Here is a 24,509-nt window from a genome sequence, read left to right on the forward strand (position 1 = left end):
TTGTCTGAAGCATTTGTCTTGTTATGAACTCTGGCTAACTGCTTTTTTTAACTGAAGAGAGGATTGAGCAGATTGTGTCAGCAAAATGAGCATTGATTTCCTAATTAGATATTAAAAAAATGTTGGAAGATATTAAGCAGAACATTAAGGTAATATTTAAATAATATTTCTTTTTTTGGTTGGTAGAAACTAGTACAAATAAATCATACAAAGCGATTTCTTTCTAGTGAGATTGATTTATATTAAAAAAAAAAAAAAAGTAGAGGAAAATGCCTTATAGGAAACGTAGCTGACTACTCTTTTGTAAAAGGATGGTTACAATTAACCCTTTGAAAAGGTCATAATCACTAAAGAACAAAACATCATGAAATTCATTTCCATTATCGTGGAAGCATTGTAAAGAGAAATTGCTTTTTTCCCCCTGTATATAAGATTTAATTGTTTCTGTATATAAAGATTAAAGTACTTTTGGCTAATTTGAGAAATATGGTTTCAGAATATATTCTCATCATAAAGCTTGTGGTTACATATTGTTCAAGTTTTAAGAATACTGTTAATGGGAGACAGAAAAAAGAGCATTTTGTAAGGAATTAGTTATGCAGGTCTTTTTAGAAGTTGTGAAATTGTCATCTGAACTTTCAGTAGATATAATTGTTTTCTGTTCCACAAAAGAAGAAAATATATTTTGTAGCGATCTACTACATATTAGCAATCTTATTAATATCAATAAGACCTTTGATTAGTTTTGTTTAAAATTCAGTGTAATAATTTCAGTTCCTGTTAGACGAGTGTTTTAAAAATCTACCATTATTATCTTGCTTGTATTCACTTATTCAAGTTAATTCTGTAGTAATAACCTTTCTAACCTTAATTCATTTCTTGTCATTTCTATTTCATAAAATTTACATTTTATCTTGCAGTCTGAATTGCTACACAAGTCCACTCAGATGTGAAATCAGGGAAAACGGTCTAGTATCTGTTGTTTATAAGATCAAGTTACAAAATGACTTTCCTCTTCCTCTTTGTGAAAGGCTCTGCGACGTGAACTGAAGGATAAAGAGCAAACCATTCTCAATGCTGTGGACCAGGCACGAATTTTCCTTGCTGACCAACCAATCGAGGGGCCTGAGGAACCAAGAAGGAGCGTACATTCGAAAACAGGTCAGTAAATACTATCTTCCTGTTTAGAATAGTCAAATGGAAAGAAAAAGGACCTACTTGTTCCTAGTATGTGTTTTCTATCGCAGTTATTTCATTAGGCTTCACAACTTTCCAAACAACTTTCTAATTACTTTTTTTTTCAGTGATTTAGCCTTGAACTATTACTAAACTGCTTTGGTTGGAAGTAGTCAAGTTTTTAATGGAAGAAGAAAAATTATTGCATTTCCTTCACTGGTTTTTGATTTAAAACACATCATCAGTTCTGTCCATTTCTTTTCTCTTAATACATTAATGTCAGAGGAGCAAATAAAGGATGCATATTTTTACATCATTATTACAAAATTTTACCCCACAAATGGAAATGAATGTATTCTGTGAATACATTCTCATTAGATTGTATTCTAATTGTATCTCATTAGAAGTAAAACAAGTCAGCTTTAGGAAGGCAATCATTACAGAGTCGTGAAGATTCAAATCTTTTGATGAATTATTGCTAAGGAATGAAGCACAACTCTCCTAGGAATTATATTTACTTAGTATTTGTCAAGATATTTGTCTGTATCAGAGGCCATCAAGAAGGTAATAATTTTTCCCTATTAAGCCCATAATCCCCAAATTATGAAAAATGTACCAAATTTCTCGGTAATTACAGAGAAAATATGTTATGATCAAAGTATAATTAAGTCGGAAATGTTTTTCAGACATTAGCCACTTTATAATAAAATCTTATTTCTTTTAGTTATGTAAGAATTCCTCTTGGAAAAAGCTAGTAGTCATTTACAAAAGTTTCAGTTGCAGTAGAATGTGAATAATTTACTCATATGTATAATCTATAAAAGTATAGCTACTTCTGTAACTATGGCTTGTAGCTTCTGTAAGGAGTTTTCTTCCTATACATCATTGAATCTCTATAGCAAACTTTTCAGGTTTGTTCATTGGAAACAACTAATCTTTCCTGCATTGGCAGTGTAACTTCTGTGCAAAATTTCTTGTGATTTCCCATTCCCTACCTGAGCTTTGTGCAGAAGTTTGAATACTGGTGATTAAAGAAATTTTTTTCTCTGTGATTTAAGTTAGCTGCTGTGCTGTGTTTTACTCTTTGGTTTTTGAAATCCTGACTCTTGAAAGCATCCTGCTTGTCTTGCTAAGTTTACTCACAATCTTGTTTGATATATTACATCTCTAATGTTTTCTTTGTTTTAAACCACAACCAACTTCAGAGTCGAGAAATAAGAAAGCTGACTTTTATATTTGCTCATTCTGTTGAGAAAGTATGAGTTCACAGACTTTTGTCTCAAAAGCCATTGAATTATCTCATCAAAATTATGCCAATGCACTATACCAGTTACCAATGTCAAATGTTCTATCTCTAGCAGGGGCTGATATCAGTGGTCTAATCAGTGCTGAATGAAAGTGCAAAAATAAGCTTCAGAGGATACGCATCATTTAAAGTAATTTTAAAATTATTACTGTTATTATTACTTTAAACTCCTGTGAGCTACAGATGGCAGTGATAACAGAATAGCAGGAAAGTTGATGGCCATGGTAAACTGCGTAACAGTAATGACCACAACCAAGCAGATGGTCTGCAAATGATGTGTGTGTGTCTCTTGTCTACTCATCATATCTGATATCAAATATACTTGGGTTGAGAAGCTTTGTAGGTGTGGTTTGAACTTCCTTTCCTTGTCCTTCCTCATTCTCAGTTCCATACATATTCTTTTTCAGAGTGTAGAGTGGGCCAGTCTTGGCTACCAGCTGAATATGAACCCCACTTCTCACTCACTCCCCTGCCTCAACTAAGTGAAGGGAAAAAATAAGGAGAACACAGATGAGAAAGCTTATGGGTCAAGATGGAGATTGATCCATGGAAAGCTACTGCTACGGCTAAAACAGACTTGGTGAAAATAAACTATTTATAGCCACTTAAAATAAAGATTTAATTAGCGAGTCAGTAATGGGAAACAAATAGACAAACATTAAAAGAAGACCTTTCCTTTCCCCTTTCCTATTCTCCGCTTGACTCCTTCCTTCCCAGCTCCTGGACACAGAAGCCACATACAGAGCAGTGTTTCTGTAGATTAATAGACTTTCAGGCCAAAATATGTCTTTGAATCTTCTGCTCTGATCTCTTATATATCAAAAGATGTTAAATTTCACCCAGGACTGAGTGTAGTACTTTTTTTTTTCTTTTTTTTTTTTTTTCTGACAAATAATACCACCCATCTCCAGAAAGTTCCAATGATTTTTAGTGAGAGATTTGAATGCAAGCTTATTTGCTTTTAAAATGTTTAATGTTTTATTTTCCATCAGCCTCTCAGTCGTGTTCTCTGCAATACATTAAAGTTTGCTCATTAACATCAGTGAAGTACACTTAACATTGCTAAAGGTGAAGAGCATGGTTTTGGATTGTAAGCTGTACTACAAATAGCAAAAACATTACCTCTGGGGGGAAATCATAATAGCATTAATTGGAAAATCACTAATTCTTGGATTTACCTTTTTTTTTTTTTTTAAATCTAAAAACAGAACTGTTGAGGTGCAAGGTTAGCTAATCCAAAGAGGTTGTAAAATATCCAGCCGCTCAGGTTACACAAAGGAAAGGACAATACAAATGCCTTGTTGCTTGTTGTGCAAGAATTCAAGGTACATTGGACTAGTTACCCCATGATTATTTCAGTTTCATTCTGCAGGTTTTTCACAGTAGTGATAAAGTCTTGCCATGTGATTCTGCTGTGGCAATGAGTTCAGGCTCTTTTGTACTTTATAATAAATTAAGATAATCTGAGTAACCTTTTCACATCCCCTTGAAATGCATAATACAATCAAAATGTAATTGAAAAAAAATTACCTTGCGAGAACATCTTTTACAGATATTCATAATATTTAAAAATAAACTCTATCATATCTTTTCTTCTCAGGCATCATCTTTGAAGCTTTCTCTATTCCTTTATAAATACACACTACAAAAGAAAACTGAATCGTAATCTAATTCAGTCTCTATATTAGTTGTCTGATTTCACCCAATTTGCACTTGGGCTGTTAGGTAAAAAAGTAATTCCGCCTAGGCATGAAGTAGTCACAATATCTGAAAGGGTCGTTGTTTTTTTTGAAATAGAAATGGTAAAGATGGTTTCAGTTAATTGAAGTTTTAAATTCAAATGTCTCTTAAATTTAAACAGCACAAAAACCCACAGCACACGCAGGCTCATTTGCAATTAGTGACCTCGATTTCAGTTCCAGTGTGACAGAGTGAGAGCCTAGGTTGTTTCTAGGACTTCTTTTCCCTTGTTCTGATGCCCAAGTAAAAATTTGCTTGTTTGTACATAGGCTTCTCCAGGGAGATTTGCACAGATGTTTTCATCAACAGAATATTGGATTACTGAGCATTACAGTTCTGACAGCACATCATGTCCTTTTGGAGAGGATTCTCATTTCCCGCTTGTGAATCTTACTGTAATTTATGTGCAACTTCTGCTCTCATCCAAATTTTATATATATAAAGTATGTATTAGCAGCTGAGGTACTGCTGCTACAACTCCAACTCCACGGGTTGTTGCTTCTGTCCTTGCATGCTTGCTGTAGGAATTGAAATTGTTCATGATTCCTGACTGGGAGAAGATTGGCAACAGGGAATTCTCTGACTGATGCATTTACGTGTTGATTCTGAATTGCTTTCTCCAGTCTCTCTCTTTTTACCCCCTAGAACTTTTCATGCAGCATTGCAAGGACAAGGAGTGAGAGATGTAGGAGAAAACTTGGTTTTGACCTTGATAAAACAAGATTAATTTGAATACCTCCATTGTTACGTTACAACAGAGCATCTGTTAGAGGTTGCTTTCTAACCTGTTATTGACTATAACTTTGTTAATTTCAGCTTTATCACAAGAATGTAAATCAGGTTATGAGCTAGCCTTGATTTCTTCTCTACTGTGCTGCCGTTATACTTGCCATGTCAGCATTCAGCTGTACGATGCAGTAATTGGCAGAGTCAAACACAATTCTTCAGCTTCCAGGAAACTTCCTTCAAAGTTCATTTTGTCACTCATCACTCTTTATTGCCTGTCTTTTATTCTTGTTTTGTTTTTCCATATTTCCTTAGGGAGGCAATGTTACCAATAATAATAATAATAATAATCAGACTTGATCCTTCCCTTCCCTTTTAACTTCAGCATCTGAATGGAGCTGATTGAGAAAATCCACCAAGCTGCCTGCTGAATTTTATAAGTGGTCAGGATAAGGAAGTTAGAAATGCTTGTATTTTTAGCTCTGTTGCCACTTTTCCATGGTATAGGAGAACTGTAAGAATTTAAAATTATAATAAACTTTTTGCCCAGTTTTAGATTGATGGCAGAGTTAGAGCTGTTTTTTTAATAAGGTTACTGGCCATGGGTTGCACAAAGAAAGGAAGAATTAGTATTTTCTGCCCCTTCTGCCCAGCTTTTCTGAAATTCTGTCCTTAAAATTCCACTGCTGTAATATGAGGGAGTGGAGCTATTTATTTATTTTTTTTAGTAGATAACACAAATTAATCTTAGCAGATTAGTGATTCCCACTGCAATCGAGAATGTTCCCAGGAGTATGCATTATTGTAATAGTTTTGTTATGACAGTCAGATTCCTAGCTTTGAAAGGTTTTTTTTTTAGTATCAAAGGTCATGTGATAAACACATCATTTAAAATTGTCTTTTCTGTCTGTTACCTGCTTTTAATTGAAAGCATAGTAAACCCCATAAGCCACATCTGTGTTGTAAGAGGAATGTATCAGTGAATTACATGCGGGTACTTTAAACATGCAACCACACAAAATACCCTCCTGTTTCAGACATAAAAGTCATTCTTTCCTTCCTACTGCTGAACAAGTTCAGATAAATTCTCTGCTGTTATCTCTCCTCTTAGGAAGGAAGACCTTACTGTAGATAAATAGTTAATTTATTGTACGGAGTTGGCAGGAATTCTGTCTCAAACTACTTGTGACAAAGCCATCACACGCTACTGGAATATGCCTTTCTTCTCTCCTACCCAGATGTGCTGAGGATTGAAATCTTGAGCATTACAGAAGAATGAAGAGCACATGGGCACTGGAGGTCAATGGGCTCATGCCCAGAGGCTACTTACACTGTTTTCAACATTGCTACCTGTGTTTTAGCTGATGCTCCATCTGTATTTGAAACATGCATGTACCCATGAGAAAATGTCATGGTGATAAAATATTTCTCTCCCTTTTCAAATAGATTTCTGTTATCCTTCAAGTTAAGGTCACCTAAATGGAGCTTTAAAATTGGTCTCGCAGCATCTAAACAGTAGCCTGCTTGAAGTTGTATTAGTAAAAATTCAAGGAAGTTGTTTTGATTTTTCTGAGTGGTGTGGAATGAAACCAGAGGGCAGTTTAAGCCTGAATTCTTAACAGCTGAATACTGACAACAGGCTGAGGCCATAGTGGTTAATTAGTAGTTAATTCTATCATTATTTTTAAAAATATATTATTTTTTTATTTGAATTTTTATCCTCCGAATGTAAGCACTGTTATGTGCTATGCTGTGCCCAATTTTATCTGAAATACAAGATGCTTCACAGGTGGAAGCCATGTTCTTAGAATGCTGCCTTGTTTTAAAGACAGATATCATCAAAGCTTGGTCTGTAAGAGATCTCTCTTTACAATCGCAATGTAGATTACAAATGGATGTCAAGGATCAGAACTTTCTATTGTCTCGTCTGAATTGACTTTAGTTTGATTTGGTTGTTTGTGGTGTGTGGTTTGGCTTTGTTGGTTTTTTATTTATTTTTTCTGTGATATCTTTTTTGTTTTAAATGCCATTAGAGGATGTGTTTCTGCCTCATGCATCCTTGCTGAGAAGCTACCTGTGCTGGGCCAGGAAAAGAACCTTTATTGATCTTTGAAGAAATAAAAGGGTTGGTAGTCTGCAGGTACAGTGTTGTGGAAGGAAAGACAAAACTACATCTTTGCTTACCTAGAGTAAATGGGATTCAGTGATGATATCCTTTTCTCTATTAGTACTCTCCCTTCAGCAGAAATTGGAAGAAGATATAATAGATTCCTGATGCCCTAACAATACTAGTATCTTTTTTTTCTGGTTTTATAGCAGGTACAAACTAAAATATTTTTCATACCTGCTTTGTGTTCCTTCAGCAACACAATCTTTAGGCTTTCACAGTGCTTTAGATCACAGCATTTAATAAAAATGGTGCCTGGTTTTTATGGGGAAGCATTGTATGTTTTGATTATACTGATAAATTTCACTGGTTATGCTGCATAAATGTTCTTGGGGTTATTGTAATCTTTACTTTTCCTGGGATAGATAGAGTGGGATAACTTAATTATCTCTCAACTGAAAGTTACTTTCTCTTTATTTCATCCGTCTTCTTGTTTCTCCCCCACCAGCACCCATTGGGAAATATGAACAACCACTAATAAGGGTTTTGTGTATCTGCTAGTATTGTTCTTACATCTCTATCTGGAGATAAATAACCCAGTCCTCTCCAGAAGTATTCAGTATTTGAAGTTAGCAGCTTCGAGTATTCATTTTCTTTGGTTTTGGGACTCTGCCTTCTGCAGGCAAACAATAATTTGTCTTTTATTTTGCAGACTTTTTTCATTCACTCTGTTTGATTGTTTCTCTGGATTGAAGAACCTTCTGTTTTGATAGAATAAAACTTAAATAGACTAAGACAAAAAGGAGTGACTTTTTAAAAATTTCTTTCAATTTATATGCAGTAGATATTTGAACTAGAAGAAAAAAGGTGACATGCCTTATTATTACTCTGACTAATTGCTGCATTTCCACATTAACCACATGCAGATTGTTCTTTGAACTTCCTGTTACATCAGAACTAAGTTTTTGGTCCAGATAGTTAGAAACCCAGTGAATGTTTTCACTGAAGTCTTCATCAGACAACTAGAACAGTGCTCTTGGCTCTTCTGCTGACTAGCTTGACCGTGTGCTATTGTGTCTGTTCACATGCTCTGTTTGTAATGATTCCAATACAGTTTTACCCAGTATTGTTTTGCTGAAAAGACTGTTTGAATCACGGAAGGGAAGAATGTTTGACATAATGGTAAAGCAAAGCAAAAAATATAGGAAAAGTAATTAATGTAACTCTGGCAAGACAGAAAGAGATCACTAGCTCAAGCAGAGTTGTTCAGAATCAAAACTGCCATAGCCAGAATATCTTACCTGGTCTAAAATAAATTTTTAAGCAAGAGCAGCTTTCCTCGTATTCTCCTTATATGCAAGTGTGTAAGGAATTCTTACTTCTAGACTTGTTCAGTCTTGGAAGTCTTCTTTCCAAGGCACTCTCAGCTACAGACTTGAAACAGCTCTTGTGACAAAGAAACACTCATTAAAATCAAGGGTTTTTTCACTACAGAAGCATTTATTTCCTGCTCATGGTCATACTACTATCCTCCTTCCCTCATAAACAGAGGAATATAGGCTTTCCTTGCTTCTAGGCAGCTGCTAAAGTGGAGATAATGTAATAAGTAAGAAAAGAGAAAGGGGGAAAAAAAAAGAAAAAAGCTGCTTATTTGGAAGACTTTGTATTAAGTAGGGACAAAAGAGCTGCAAGTAATATGTAGCATTTTTTCACAACATAAAAGAAGAGTGTTTCTCTGCCACTTTGTGTAATGACAGATTGATGAAACAAATATAAAACTCATAGAAGAAAATTCCTTCTGTTAAGGCATTTTTTATGAGACCAGGTTTACAATTCTGTTCTTGCAACCAGTATCTTGAAGAATGTGCTCTTTGCTTGAAATAAGTAATGTGGTGCTGATTAATAAGTTGGGTTTTCATGATGGAAAAGATGAAGTCGTGCAAGATGTATTTCTGTCTTAACTGAACAGAAGCTGAATGGCTTTATAGCTCATAAAAATGTGTGTTTGGCTTTATTTCTCCAGTAAATGTCTCTTTAGGGTAAGTTTACAAGCATTCCAAAGACTTTTATAAAATAAAGCAGTCTTGCAAGGCATTAATATTTTTCAAATAAAATAGTTGGCAGATTCCATTGCACAGTGGCACTGATTTGATGTATGATCTACCAAAATATTTGTTTTCAGTTCTGTTGGGACACTTAAATCACCCTAATCAGTCTGGAATCTTTTTCCTCCCCAGGTTATGTATGACTGGTTTGTCATGAGTAAAGCTGCCTTGTAGCTGGTCAGCCAAGTAACATCAGGCCATTGTTCTCCTCTTTGATTTTCAATTGTAGCTATACATTATTTTTTCTTATTGATTCTGCTAGAGTGAGAAATAGTTGTTGAACCTGTTGTGTCCTAATGATAGTACCCAACCAAAAGCTGTTCTTATTAAAGCTTTCTGAATGCTCCTTGTGAAGTAACTATTCATTTTAGATGATTAACAGGTCATTTAGCTTGAAAGTGCTAAGGCATTCTGACATGACTCTCCTATACAGAATTAATAGTTTTTGACTCTGACAACAGGTAAAGATGATGCCAATACATGATGTTGGATAAGAATGGCAGGTGACAGCTTTGCATATGTGCAACTTCTGCTTGATCTGATTTCTTGCTATGATGTCCCCCTGTATTCACGGTTGCACAGTGCCAACCAAGGAGAGTCCTTCACTGGGTCTGCAACTTTCTTTCCCTTTTTAACAAAGTTCATTATTTCCTCTCCTTCTGTAAAGTGTTTCATCTTCAGGTGCTTCCTTAGTCCTTATTTAAGGTCCTTCAGCTTTCTCTGGCAGGGCCTGGATGTCCATCTGATGATACTCAACATTGCTGCTAGTTACAACTTGCCTCTGCACTGCACAGAGGTTTGGCTTCAATTACACATGGTACCTTTGTCACTGGATTGAAGTTGATTGTCATTCATTCATCAATGATGTAACTGTTAAGAATTCCAAAAATACTACAAGTGATAACTTCTTTGGTATCTTTAAGTAAGCAATTGATAGGTTTTTTTTTTGTTTTTTGTTTTTTTCCTGAAAAAGCAACTTTTATCTGAAAAGATTTGTTTGTGTAGAATTTAAGTTTCATTTCTTTTCCTAAAATCTCTTGCAAATCTTGGGATAAAGATCATCCCGGAACTATATTGTCCTATGATGTAGTGTATTCTACTGTGAATTGCTGGAATTCAGGAGACAAGGTACAACTTATCACGATCTGTCTTTGGTTTTCATCTTTATTCTGTTTGTCTGTTTTGCAAAGTATGGTTTACTGCCATGCCTCTGTACTCTGAGCTCTGTATACAATGATGCCTTAATCTTCCTCTGGGTGTGTATGTATATATACATACATATATATATATGTGTTGAACAATTCCTCCAATAATTGGCTTGAGACAGCATTTAGTTAAATGATATAGGTTTTTGTCTTGACTGTTCCTCTCCGCATTCTGCTTCTGAAACACCCTTTTGCTATTGCACTATCTGTAAGCCTGGCTAGCCTCTACCTTTGCAAGCAAAATACACGAGTGGTGCTCTTGCCCAATTGCTTCTGAAACTCAGCAAGTCACTGCAATATCTTAGTAAGCCTGAATGCTCAAAATGTTTTTTGTTCCTCTCAGCTCTACTCTTTCTTCAAATGCCTCTCAATTGTTTGTAAGAATGCATTCTGTAACCTACGGCCGAGAGATTTATCTCCATCTCTCTTAGGGTGTTTGCTCTTGTTAGTTCTGTCTCTCACTCTGCTTTGGTTACAATTGGTGATAATTGTTTTTTCTTAACTGGAATTTCAGTTGTTTGGCAGTATGTGCTCTGCACAACCAATTAAAATGGAAGATGTGCACATCATGATTTTCTCTCAGATTGCATGAGGATTCAGTTGTTGAATACTATTCTAATACAAGCACGTTTGTAGTCTCATGTATCAAGATTAGTATGGGCAAAAAAGATTTGAAAAAATGTAAATAAATACTTCGAGTTTGTTGGCAGAAATTCTGGTTTTGATCCAAAGAACTTTCCGTTACTTCAACATCTAGAAAAAATGCATCTGCCTTTCTTAGCTACAAAATTGAATGTATTGCCATGATTTATTTTGTATTAATTATTCATAGCATATATTTCAATACTGCAAGATTCGGAACATTATTTGCATCACCAGAAGCATAGCGATTGAACATTTGCAGTTAGAACAGTGCATTTACTTTGATGTTCACCTAGCCCTTGAAAAGCAAAAATGCTTCCATTCTCATGTCCACCTTCCTTTCCCAATCACCCCCTTTCCCCAGGTGAACAGCTCCAGTCTTAGCTATTATGATATCTTTAAAGATAGTGTATTAAAAATTGTATGTGTTATTTGTCTTCTGACAAAAATGCTGCTTTCATCTTTGTATTATTATATATAATTTATTCAGAGACAGTACTTGAATTTTAATTGCAAAAGATAGTGTGGTAACCCTTTTCTAAGGTCTTTATGTCAGAGTGAATAGGCCACTTGACTTAGTATTGGAGTCTGCTATATCTCTTTCTTCCTGCTGTTTTTTTTGCCTTATGTCAAATTTCTCTTGCTTATTTCTCTGCCTCCAGAAATGGCAAGGTTGCTATGTAGATGAGGAATCCTCCAAGACTAGTTTAGTTTGCTTGTCTTTAGTGAAAAAAGCTATTCTCTAGTGCAGGAATCTATCTGTGACTTTTTTCAGTGAGACCCATCTGAGCAGCGGTTGGTAAGACCTGTTGGAAATCAAAGACCCAGGAAGTGTTCTCTTGTAGACAGACTAGCTGCCTGGCTTGCAGAAATCAATTGACTCTGGACTTACAGACCTTCCTGAGTGTGCCTCTCAGAGGCACTCTAACTGGGCATGAATAAGAGAAGAAATAAACAGCATAGCTTTTGTTTGTCTCTGCAGAGTTGACCCCTGAGGAGAAAGCCATGAGGATCGCCAAAGCTATGCGTAAGCAGTCATCAGAGGTAAAAGAGAAATGGGAGAACCTAAATGCCAGTGCCAGTATCTGGCAGAAGCAAGTAGACAAAGCATTGGAAAAACTGAAAGACTTGCAGTGTGCAATGGATGACCTCGATGCTGACTTGAAGGAGGCTGAAAATGTGAGGAATGGCTGGAAACCTGTGGGAGACTTGCTCATAGACTCGTTACCAGATCACATTGAGAAAACTACAGTAAGTGTGGAATTCCTGGGGAATATTTAGCCTATTAGATTCCACCATTCTACCATCATGTGATATACACATTGTATACACTATGTATTTAAACTCATGTACAATGTAAACCGCTCTTTATAGGCTAGATTTGAGGTTACAAGGAAAATCCAGTACCTCGCCACTTTCTGTCAAGCAAGAAATGAAAATCAACTTTAAGTAAAAAATGTGTTCTATGACTTTATGCCTAGAAATGCTGCCTAACCCACAGTTAGGCCATGGTTATGTTCGGAGCTGTGCCTAAACACTGGTGTATCAGCAAGCTGAGTCAGTTACCCTGGTAGATGTGACAGGAGGCTCCCTTCTTTTTTTATTTCTAGCAGTGAGCTGTCAGATCTGTTTGGCAATCACATATAGCCACCTTCTTAGAAAAACATTAAGAGCTCTTTTAGTCATATGAAATCATATATATACACATATTTTTAATTTCTGCTCCTCAGCTTTCACGGACTTCATATGCGTTGTCTATTTTAGCTTGTGTGAGCGGAAATTTGCTTTTACTTTAGCTTGACTTCTCTTAAGGATTACTTTAAAGGGAAGAACAAACATTACAGTAGAATGTTCTCATGGGCGTAACAGTTCTTGCAATGAAGATTCCAGGCTGCTCATGCAGGGCTCAGCATCCCAAAGCATTGCTGCTCTCGGTGGGTAATAGTTGTCCTTTGCTTAGATGCATGGGTTTGGTAGGGATCCAATAATGCAGAGCACATCAAAGAAGGAATACCTTCTGATAACTAACATTACCCAGGAAAGCTGCCTCTGATCAGCACAATTCTTTGGTGAGTGCCTGATTCTAGAAGAACATGTTGGATATGCTTTTTTAAAATATCAATTGAATAGCAGCAATATAATGCTCTATCAGGCAAACTTAGCCAATATCACCAAGGTTCTGTTTCACAAACACACCTTTTTGGTTTTCAAACTCAAGAAGGAATTTGAAAAAGAGGATCCTGGTGTATTGACAATCCACGACTTTAGTATCAGTAGCTGGTATTTGGAAGAAGGAAGAGACATGGCTTGTGAAATGTTCACTCAGAAGTACTCTGTGTATACAGCAACCTATGGGCTTATGTGAAGTAATGCAGCCCTGTGTTAATTTCATGCATATCAATGGAAGTATCCTCATTCTCCAAATTTTGAAAATCTTGAAAATAAAGGCAGTCAAAGCTGATTTACATCCACGATGTATCTGATTTGAGGAGAGTAGTGCACCTTCTCCTTCTCCTCTTACATTTTAGTATAGATACCAAAGCTACTGATGTTGAATAGCTCTTTAATCTCATGTTAAGTGATTTGTCATATCTCAATGGATTATTCTGTAAAGAGAAGTAAAGCAAAAGTCTTTCAGATATTCATAGCTGCGTAGAAAATGAAACATCCGCTAAAGTAATAGGGGCCTGCTGGCTATCCAGGATCCAAACAATTCCTTCTTGCCAGTAGGTGCCTTCTTTGCCTGGCCCTGATAAGAGAGGTTTTCAAGGGAAGTTAATAATTGAATTGTCCAAAGAATCTTTCATTCCAGTTATTTTTGGCTTGTTTCATGATGTTTAGTCTAGCCATTTATAGGATTGAACAATTAACTACTCACAGCAAGAAAGAAATTTGATGCATCTTTTCAACTGTAACTAAAGCTTGCATCAGTTTTGTCTTAATGCTGTATTTAGTTCCGTTTGATTCAATAAACCTTTTTTTCTTCTTTTTAATCATGGTAATAGTTTTGCTCTACAGTTATAATCAGGTAAAACATTGTACTCCTTTTTTTTAGAAAGTGCATCCCTTCATGCTTTGCTAATTCAGTAATAGTTTTTAAATGGAATTTTTGTTAGCTGCTCCTTACTGGAAAACTGTAGTTCCTGAATATATTTTTTCTTAAGAGCTCGACAGTGGCTGTACTTCTAAAGGTCGTGCTCTGTCATAGTCTATTTGTATTTGAAAAGAAAGGTTCTAAAGCCATACGGCATTGTTAATCACCTCATTGGAATCACAGTGTTCTGTTTTAGGGGTGAAATTTGAATGTGGGCATTTGGGTAAATTTCATGCAGTTTGGTTTTTATTTCTCTCTAAAGAAGTAGGTAATGAATGTTGGAATGAATGAACTTTTTTTGCTGGAGTACTCTAGAGTTGTGTACAGTTGTTTAGAGTAAGATGATGTATTGGGCAAGTCAGCACCATGATCAGTTTATTGCAGTTTTTTTTCTTGCTGCTCAGATGTCCCTTGAGCATAAATGTTGGCCTCTTACTTTTTTAGGCTTTTAGAGAAGAAATTGCTCCCATCAACTTGAAAGTTAAAACAGTGAATGATTTATCCAGTCAGTTGTCTCCACTCGACCTTTATCCATCATTAAAGATGTCTCGTCAATTAGACGATCTCAACATGCGATGGAAACTTTTGCAGGTATTCTTCTGAATGTGTGCAATAGCCGTGGGGGCACCGTGGGGATGCTCATCACCCTTTTCTGTTCTCTTAAAAGATGCATTACCCTTTATTTGTTATTACTGTCTTTAAGATGTTAGTTGAGTGGTACAAAAACAAGGGGAGTTCCCTTTTCTTCTGTGGCTTGACCAACAATTTTTCCTTTCAGACTGTCTCAGTAGTTTACTCGCTCAAGAGACTACATTAATCTCTGGCGGCTAGTGAGAACCATTATTACAGTTTTTACCATGTCATAGCAGCCTTTTTACTGCATAAATCATTGTTACTGAAAGTGTGTGAATATTTATGTTGCACTTCCAGCTCAAAAGGAAGGTGCTTTGTTTGGTTTTGATGGTTAAGTTTTTTGCAGGGAATTTTGCTGAAATAATTTAAGTATTAGTAGAGCTATGACAAGATGTAAACTATTCGACATTTAGCATTATACAACAGAAGAGGATATGCTGTGAGAGATTCATATTGTTTAGTTACGATTATCGGTGATTAAATGGTCTGAGAAATGTAAATCAATGTGCCTGATTACAATTCAAATTTTGCAGTTTTGCACTGAATGGTTTAATGAAGTTTCTTATATTAGTTAAACATCACTTAGCAATCTTTGTGCTTGCTGATCATAATTTATTTCTTTTTGTAGTAAATAAGTATTGTCAGTCTTCTGCTATTTATTTCTCTGCCTGGCTCCTAAGGGTAATATGAAGTATCTGAAAGAATTGAGAAAGGGATGGGGGAGAGGGCATTACCTCTCTGTCTGAGAGCAGTAGAACAGAACTTCTTAAACCCAGGCACTGGCTTCTGAGCTCGTAGTTCTGAATCTTCCCTCTCCTGAGAGATAGGAATTCATACATGTTATGTATGAGCTTCCCTTTCCTAATATAATTTGACAGTGGAAATATTTTCTTTTTTTCTCCCTCAACCTGATTTAACTAAGTAACTAAACTGCTGCTGGATGTGCTCATGCAGTTTCAGTTTGTAAACTGGGAGGGAGTCATCAGCCAGAATGGTTCTGTGTTGGAAAGGCATTGTGAGATCAATACAGCCAAACAGAGTCCTGCTGACTATAGAAGTACAGACAATAGAAGGGCTGGAGAGGAGGTCAGAAACTTCAGCCGTCAGCTATAGCTACCATGAATATAGTTTTGTTCATTATTGATCTGCAGTACTCATAAAAAAAGACTGCAGTCTTCGAAAGGCACTTTCATTAAGTAAATATAAAATTAAATAGGAATGTAGCCTTTAATACCTGGGTAGCAAGTAAGTGCTATTGCATGACAGCACCTTATTTAACTAAAAATGAGTGCATACCAGAGTTGTTATTGTCATGGTCCTCATGTTACAAAGTAAATTTTGTAAATACATGTTTATGCTCAGGTGTCTGTGGAGGATCGCCTTAAACAGCTGCAAGAGGCACACCGTGATTTTGGACCTGCATCACAGCACTTTCTGTCCAGTAAGTTCTTTGAATTAATTGATATGTTTAATATATGACTGCACAGGAGACTTTCTCAAAAACTGTCTGCCCATTACTGACTTCCCTCCAGGATTCCCTCTGACCTGAGGCACAGGAATTTCCTCTTCCATCTTATTATCTGCCACTCTGTTTATTTCCAGGGGTGTTTCATCTTCATAGCTCTGCTGACATACTCACTGGTGTGCTTTCCTTGGGAGTTGCTGCAGTATCTTGCTGAGTTATGACTGCATCTTTCTTTGCCTTCTTCTCTGTCCTCTGTTTACTTCAAGGTCTGACCTGTGGCTGCACATTCTTTGTGTTCCTAACCACATCTGGTCATCCCATGCTACCTCGGTCCTTGGCTTTGGTTCCATGCTTGCTGGGATGACACAAGGGAAGTGCTGCTTGGATTTTGGGCTGTTAGGTGCTTCATGTCATAAACCCCTAGGATTTCAAATAAAGGAGTGCGGTATGCAAACCTGAATCATTTCTTCTTGAGACAGATATCTGTTAATCTTCTATTAAAAAAAAGCAATAATCAGAGATGTAAGCCTAGAATCTCCCAGTGTTGCTAAAAGAAAGCAAAAACAGATGCTTTGCTCTCTGGTCTGATATATTTATTATAGGTAGCTACATTGTGATATCAAGATCCTCAATAATGTTCTGACCTTCTAGCCTATCTATCATCATCAGAGTTAATGGTACAAATGCTAATCCAAGTAGCTCTCTGGTTTTTAACTGAGGGCTTGTATAATAAAAATAAAACTGTTGCAAGAGTTGCAAGAAATTAACATAAAAATGAGCAGCTCTGTCCCAGAAAGTTTCAAGTGTGTGACTGTACAGTTAAACAGTTAATATAATAGAAAGCATTAAATAAATCTTGATTTCATCTTGAGGTATATGACAACTAGTTTCTCAGTAAACAACACGGTAAGCAAGTTTTGGTGTTTAAAAAGTATTGCAGCTGTTAGGCAAAATTAAGATTCCTTGAGTTACTTTTTTCTTTTTAAAAATTACAGAACAAAAAAAAATTCTTTTGCTTATTTTTGTCTGTTTTTTTTTCTTCTATGTAAACCTCATTAGAAATGTAGCCTGGTGTGTAGCTGTGTTGGGTTTTGTAGAGCTCCCAGTCTCAGTCCTGTAACCTTGACCTGGACAGTACACCAACATCATGATTTGCTAAAAAGAATCTAAATAGTAAGGTACCAGATTTGCCATTTGAGAGATTAGTTATTCTAGTTTGTGTAATTTAAACCAATTAGGAAGCAACAGAGAGAAGATGTATGTTTCCCTACTCTATATGGTTACTTCAGTCCTGCGTAGCTGTTAGGGCTGTTGAGCTCTTCTCATCTGGATCAGTGAAAAAGTGTAGTTGACTGATCTAAAGAGAAAGGGAAAAAAAAAAAAAAAAAGCAGTGAAAGAGTCTACATGAAAAACAAGGAAGCCTGCCATGCAAGGTTGCTTGTTTTGTTTGCTTTGGCTTGGATCGTTTCCCTCATTTGGCTTCTAGCATGCTATAACAAATAATTACATTCACAGGACTATAAGCAGTAAACTGCAGTGGGAGCTGGGGGCAAGAAAGTCTTGAAATTTCATAAACTGGCTTTGTTGCTGGACTAAACTTTTGTAATATGATGTCCAAGGAGACTATGCAGTGCCTTATCATCGTGCCTCAGCCTTGCTTAGGACATCTTCTCTGGATTTAAGTGAACATGGTGTTTACACTACGTACAAAAGTAAAGAAGGGAAAATTTCTAAAATGCATGTTGTGAAATACTGCAGAAAGCTAAAGACAAGTACCACTGCCCTGCAAAAACAAATAGTATGCAGTTATTCATTTAAATTAGTTGTTAAATTAAACAAAACAATCACACAACCCCTTCCCTGTAAAGAACAGGAAAGGCTTAAAAATTCTATTTCAAGAGCCTGAACAGTTAACAGAACTTAATACTTACAACTTCATATAAAGTCTGTTAAATGAAAGTCAGAGATAGTAACTTTAAAAGGAAAGCAATAAAAAAATCATTAAATCGAGAAAAATGGAGGGTTTATCCTGACAGTTTGAAGTAGTGCATGTTCTAAATCAAGTTCTTCAAACCTTCTTAGCAACCATAAATGACTTCTACCTATGAGAAGCAAGTAGGGCTGCAGTTAGAATAAAATAGGCTCAAACTTCTAAAGCTAAGATTATGATGCAATGCATGTGTCTCATGCAAACTTGTACCTATGAAGTTGCATTTTTGAATGGAAGGCAGGCTTTAATCTGTTCTGATCTGTGTAGCAGCTATTTTGTTTACATCACCTACCTGGTACTCTTCTTGCAAGCCTCAACAAGAGACTATAGCTTTCCTTCATGAGATCTTCAACTGATTGGCTCGCAATTGCCATTTAATCAGTAAATTGTGCTAGCAAAACACATGTTTCTGCCTGTTCATCATGCTCCATTCCCTTCATCCTGCAATTTCACTAGCTGTGGATAGTCATGTTTCTCTACATACTGTGCCCACTACTGCTTAGTACTGCTGCTGGACTTCTTGGAAGACCAAATTTGTGAATTTATCCAGACCATCACTAACATCACCAAGAAAGGGCATTGGGATATTTTTCAATTATAAATGATGTAAGATTTGCTGCTCCTGAAATGCCCTGAAGTAGAAGACTGAGCAATATTAGGAGGCCACTACAATTTGTACTCCCATCAGTGCTATGCTGAATTTAATTGCTCCTCTTTTCAGTGTTTTTGATGTCAAAGGAAGCTCCTTGTAAGTTAACTGATGATCCATACATTTTATGTGCCTTTAATATAGACGTAGGTGAAGAATTCTCATAACATGTTATCCTCAAAAAAAAAAAAAAAAAAAAAAACCAACAAAAAAAAAAAACCAACAAAGCCAAACATGGTGCTGTTGTCTCAGTCCTTTAAAAGCTAACTTACTTTTTCTACAATTTCACTTACGTTCTAAGATCCACTCCCCTCTGTTTTGTTTCATGTACTCTTTCTTACAAGAATGCGTAAACGTATGCAGAGCACTGGCTCTGTGTTCCCTAACAAATGGCCTGGGTTTTCCAGTGTCCTGCCCAAAGCATCTGAGTGGTGTTCAGCCTTTAACTAATATCTGCAGCCCTGCTAGTGAGTGCCAGAATCGATAACTACTTTGTTCACTTTTCATCGAGAAGCTGATTTTAGAACAAAATGGAAATTTCATTTTGCAGAGCTCAGTGCAAGCAGGGAGAACTGGCAATGCTTTTAGAAAAGTTGTTCCCAAATAGAGAATGACTCGGTCCATTGTAATAAGCAGTTAAATTTATTAGGTTGTTTAGTCCATATCTGTGTCAGTGCAGAATATCTATAGTCAGTCATAGCACGTAAATCAAATCTATGCTACCTGTGGCCAGATTTTCATTCTGGTTAGCTGACATAATTAGTGTAGTAATACCTGACCTGTCATAGGTGCCAAACTGCAGTATTAAAAAACGAAACTGTAAAGCCAATGGCCTCTATCACCTACCTGATTGGTTTGTTTGTTTTTTGTTTTCAACATTACATATTGTTGTGGTTTAACCCAGCAGGTGTCTCAGCACCACATAGTTGTTTTTTCGCTTTCCCCCTTCTCGCTGGGATGGGGGAGAGAATTGAAGAAAGAAACCAAAGTAGAATTAGTGGGATGAGATGAAGCTAAGTTTTATGAAGATAGAGAAAAGGAAGATGGCATTAAAAAATAGTAGTTATAAGCAATTGCTCACCATCTGCTGACTGATGCTCTGCTAACCCCTGAGCAGCAGAAGGAAACCTGATTAACTGTTTATTTATACATATCTAAATGGAGGTGAGAGACAAATGGAGAGGCCAGGCTCTTCTCACTGGCATGCAGTGATTGGACAAGGAGTAGCGGCCCAAAACTTGTACATAGAAAGTTCCATACTAATGTGAGGAAGAAATTATTTACAGTAAGGGTAACAGAGCAGTGGTGCAGGTTGCACAGTGAGGATTCCACAATCTCCTTCTGTGGAGATATTCAAGACCTTGTTGGATGCCTACCTGTGCAACCTATTGCAGAGAATCTGCTTTAGCAGAGAGGTTAGACTCAATTATCTCTTGAGGTCCCTTCCAATCCCTGCGATTCCGTGATTCTGTGAACCCCTACCCTTTTCAAAACTTTCCTTTCATGTGATATTGTATAGTATGGAGTATCCCTTTGACCAGCTTAAGTCAGCTGTCCTGATTCACAGGAGATGAGAAAACTGAAACAGCCTTGGCTCTGTAAAGCACTGCTCAGCATAGCATCATACCAGCTGCTATGAAAAGATACAACGTTATTCCAGCTGAAACTAAGACATATGTTTACATGTGATTACATACTGCATATAATATATATTGTTTTGTATTTATATATTTCTTATGAAATATACATATTTTATATACACATATGCTCATATGTTATATTACATATTGATATTATATTATGTGCAGTATATATTATTATGTATTAATATATAATATAATTGAATATTAATGGGAAGGTTCAGCTTCTACTGCAGTGCTACCAACATCTGCCTCTGATGTTATGGGCCAACATAATAATTACTTTATTTATTTACTTAAAAATAAAGACATTACTTTCTGAGTAGCCCTTTTATATTACTTTTATATAAATATTATATGTTAATATTATTTTATATTTATATGTGTATGTACATATATGTCATTTTCATTTAGACGTTACTATGTTTTTTCTTCACCAAGTAATTACCTCTTACTGCAAAAATTATTTTCATCTTTAGATAGAAATAGACATTTCCTCTAATTTTTCCAGTGAAATAATGCTTTTACTCAGCTCAAGACATTTCCAAAATATTCTTCTCAGTTAATCTGTCTTTCAGTATGTTAACCTAATGTTTCTTAACTTATAAGCCATGAAATGTTATATGGTCCAGGAAGAGATCACAACCATTAAATTCTTCAGGGAGCAGCTGACTTGGAAGAGGGTTAGTCCTGTCCCTCTCTTCCAACCTATTGAGGCTTATGCTGCCTGTTAAGGGTTGTGAGATGGAAGAGTTGCTATCAAATGGATTATTTAAGAGAGATGAACACAGAAGTAATCTCTGCAGCAAATTAAATCAATCAAGAGCTTTAATTATTTGAGATCCAAAGTGGGTCAGAGCTCCATCTTGTTTTAACAGGTTTTTAAACAGAGGTTTTAGTGCCTAGGAGTAGGCACTCTGTTTTAAAAGTACTTATGTGGTGTTGTTCATTGCAATAAACAGCTCTTCCTACATGTCTTTTCAATCTTCACTTCTATGTCACATTCAGTGAAGTGAGTTTCTTCTATGGTAAAACCCTAATTAAACGGACGCTAGTCTGGTAGTTTCTAGCAGGCCTTACATGTTACTGAGGTTCTTCAAGATATATAACTACTTTTAAGGTATGTAGCAGGAGTGCTATTGACCTGAACACTTTTTCCTATTTTATCTCTAGATAAGCAGAGTTGTAATGTCATGTATGATCTTATGCCTTTTACAGTGTGGTGCACAGAAGGCTTCTTGGTGTTATGATGATATCTCTTTACTTACCAGACTTGCATAAATCCTGTTCAGCAAGAAGTGCAGAGACAGGTTTTCAAGCCTTTGTTATCTGTACAGCATTAATCAATATTAATCTGTATTGCAAATAGGAACTAAGAGTTGTCATAATTAGGAATAAAGTTGATATTTCTCCTTTTTGTTCTATTGTTGAGTATTAATTGTAGTAGTGGAGGCATTTATTTTCATAACTGAAGCTGATGATAGTTCTGTGGAGGTGGGAAAACTACTGTCTCCATTTTCTCTGAATGTATAGCTTGCTTGTTCAGAATTTATTATCCTTCTTTGAAGTAGAATCACCACATTTGTTTTATTTCCAGCTTGGCATCAAATAGATGCCTAAAATCATCTTGATGGATTAGAGTTGTTCGCTCCAGCTGATTTTCTAATTACTGGAAGTTATTTGGGAAATTATAGTTGTTCCCATTTAATTTATTGAAACTGTTTCAATTGTAAAATAAATAAATATAGTTGGATTTTTTGACAGGTGTTTTCTAATAATCACCTTCTGTTTATTTCCTCAGCCTCAGTACAGTTTCCATGGCAGAGATCTGTTTCACATAACAAAGTGCCCTATTATATCAAGTAAGTTTGCCTCGTTTCTCTATAAACTTTCTTTAAGCAAAAGATAGGGATTTAACACCATAACCTGGTAGAAAAAAATAGGTGGTAAGTAGTAACTAGAAGTGTTATTAAAAGTATCTTTCTATATTGTTACGCTGCATACACTATATGTTTTCCTGTTTGTTGTTTGGCATGCTGTATCATTTCAAAATACCTCAGAACAGTGACAAACCTTAACCAAAACCTCTTCTCAAATATGAGAAACACAGACACTCCAGTGTAATATGATATGAATGTTCAAACTAAGTACATCCTTACGTGTGTGACTCATTCAGAGCATAAACAATAGTGGCAAAATGCTAAATACATAATGTGCTAGCAGAACCGTGGTGACTGATTTTAATACAGCCCATTCTTAATCTTGCACAAAATTCCTGCAGACAGACATGTTTTGATCATCCTCCTGTCATTTTACTTAACATTTAGGAAGTATTTATGGAGCATAATGTTAGTGTTAACGTAAAATTAATGTAAATATAAAATAAAATTGTAGAAGTATCTTAGCTACCAAAGAGAATCGTTATTTGTTTTGAAAACAGTAAAAAAATAATTAGATTTGGAGCAACAGTGATGTTGATGTGTTCTACTGAAAGCAGTAGAGCTAAACTTCGTATTTTTTCATTCCACAGGCAATTATTTATGTATTGCTTGTCTGTACTTTAAAGGTCAAAGATTACAGCTTTGAAAGAAAGATAGCTCTTTGCTAGAGAGGTAAATGAAAATTTAAGAAGATACAGAGAACAGTAAGTGAGACCCAGGCTTGCTGTTTTTAGGTTGATTGGCGTCTATGTTAAAATGTTATTGGTTTGAGATTTAAGTCTGTAGGATAACACTGAATTGGTTTGGCACATAATTCATCTTAAAAGACCATCAATGAGGACTTTATACTATTGCATATTTTCTCTGTCATAAATTTGAGAGCCACGTTCTGCACTTCAAATAATTTATGAGTTCTTGAGAGCTCTGAAAAGGAGGCAGCGGTAAATCTTTTTGTTTATCTATGCCTATCAAACCTGTTTTCATCACTCTTGAGGTATGACAGTTGTTTTTAAACTCTGATCTGAAGACAGGAGGGTTTTTTTGTTTCTTTTTGTTTTTTATTGTGTTTTTTTTTAAATGTGTGGTAGGTAACTGGAGAAAGGAAAAAGTTGCTCTGAAGATTCTTGAATGCTCTGTAAATGAGTTGCAAGTTGGCAGGTTCTGCAGGTGGTAGCAAAAGGCTGTGATTATGCTAAAGGAGAGAGGATTCTCCCACAGCCCCCACTGGAAAAAGTTGGATGGAGATGCTTCCCAACTTAGGGCAGCAATGCAGTGGAAGTGATCATACTTACTACAGCAATTCAGAGAAAACTTTGAATTGTCAGACTAAACAAAACAAGAGGAAAAGTGCCCTTAAGCAATCTTAATTTGTGAAGGAAGCCAGCTGGGGCTGAAAAAACAAATCCCAGCATTTCTCAGAATTTATTTTTTTAAATGATATTGCATAAGACATTTGACAAAGGACAAATATAGGACAAAATCTCTGATGGCCAAGGTTTTCACAGAAGCAGAGACCAATGGTTTATTTCAAGGATGGTTTTAATGAACTCAGAAGAATTAACTACTGCATCTTGAAGATAACTTTTCCAGCAGCCCATCCCTGATTTCAGCATTTACGTGCTGCTGAAGTGATATCTTGATAATACAATTTAAGACAGCAGTGGTGGTTGTTATTTTTTTCTGAAGAAACAAGCTGAGAAAAATGCAAGGGTTAACTTTTTACTTTAAAAAGGACTGCAATTTCTTATCTTTTTTATTGATTCGTACTGATGTCTTGGAAACAGAAAGAAAATTTTGTGTGCATCTCAGTAATTTATACTGTTTGAGATTAGTGGTATTTAGTTTTTCCATGGTAAAAGTTTCATGTTCAAGGAGATTGTTAAAAGGTACCGGTTCCTTGTTTTTAGAGCAAGAAAGAAAAACAGCAGGGCAAGGAGAATAAAAGTGTGATTCAGTGACTGGTGTCAGAAAACTAAAATTTTTTAAAGATTTATTTTAAAAGTGAAATAAATTCTAATTGAAATCAGGTATGTTTGCTTGTTTTGTTTTTATAATTCTGGAAAGGACTGTGCATTCTTCTTAATCAACCA

The 24,509-nt window shown here is 35.9% G+C and overlaps 1 protein-coding gene across 15 annotated transcripts in view; it reads left to right on the top strand.

Annotated features, from left to right (window-relative positions):
* UTRN (utrophin) overlaps positions 1-24,509 on the top strand; it is a 348,963-nt gene that overhangs the window by 259,230 nt on the left and 65,224 nt on the right. For 14 of the 15 annotated variants that reach the window (XM_015284305.4, XM_040698161.2, XM_004935579.5 and 11 more), the window contains 5 exons: positions 1,032-1,161; positions 11,990-12,258; positions 14,546-14,692; positions 16,097-16,175; positions 22,281-22,341. In XM_015284305.4, coding sequence (XP_015139791.2) covers positions 1,032-1,161; positions 11,990-12,258; positions 14,546-14,692; positions 16,097-16,175; positions 22,281-22,341 — 686 coding nt within the window. Of the gene's footprint in view, positions 1-1,031; positions 1,162-11,989; positions 12,259-14,545; positions 14,693-15,667; positions 15,821-16,096; positions 16,176-22,280; positions 22,342-24,509 lie in introns of those variants that run through there. The other variant, XM_040698166.1, reaches the window with a different exon arrangement.

The sequence above is a fragment of the Gallus gallus genome, chromosome 3 (assembly GCF_016699485.2).
Source record: "Gallus gallus isolate bGalGal1 chromosome 3, bGalGal1.mat.broiler.GRCg7b, whole genome shotgun sequence".
NCBI lineage: Eukaryota > Metazoa > Chordata > Aves > Galliformes > Phasianidae > Gallus > Gallus gallus.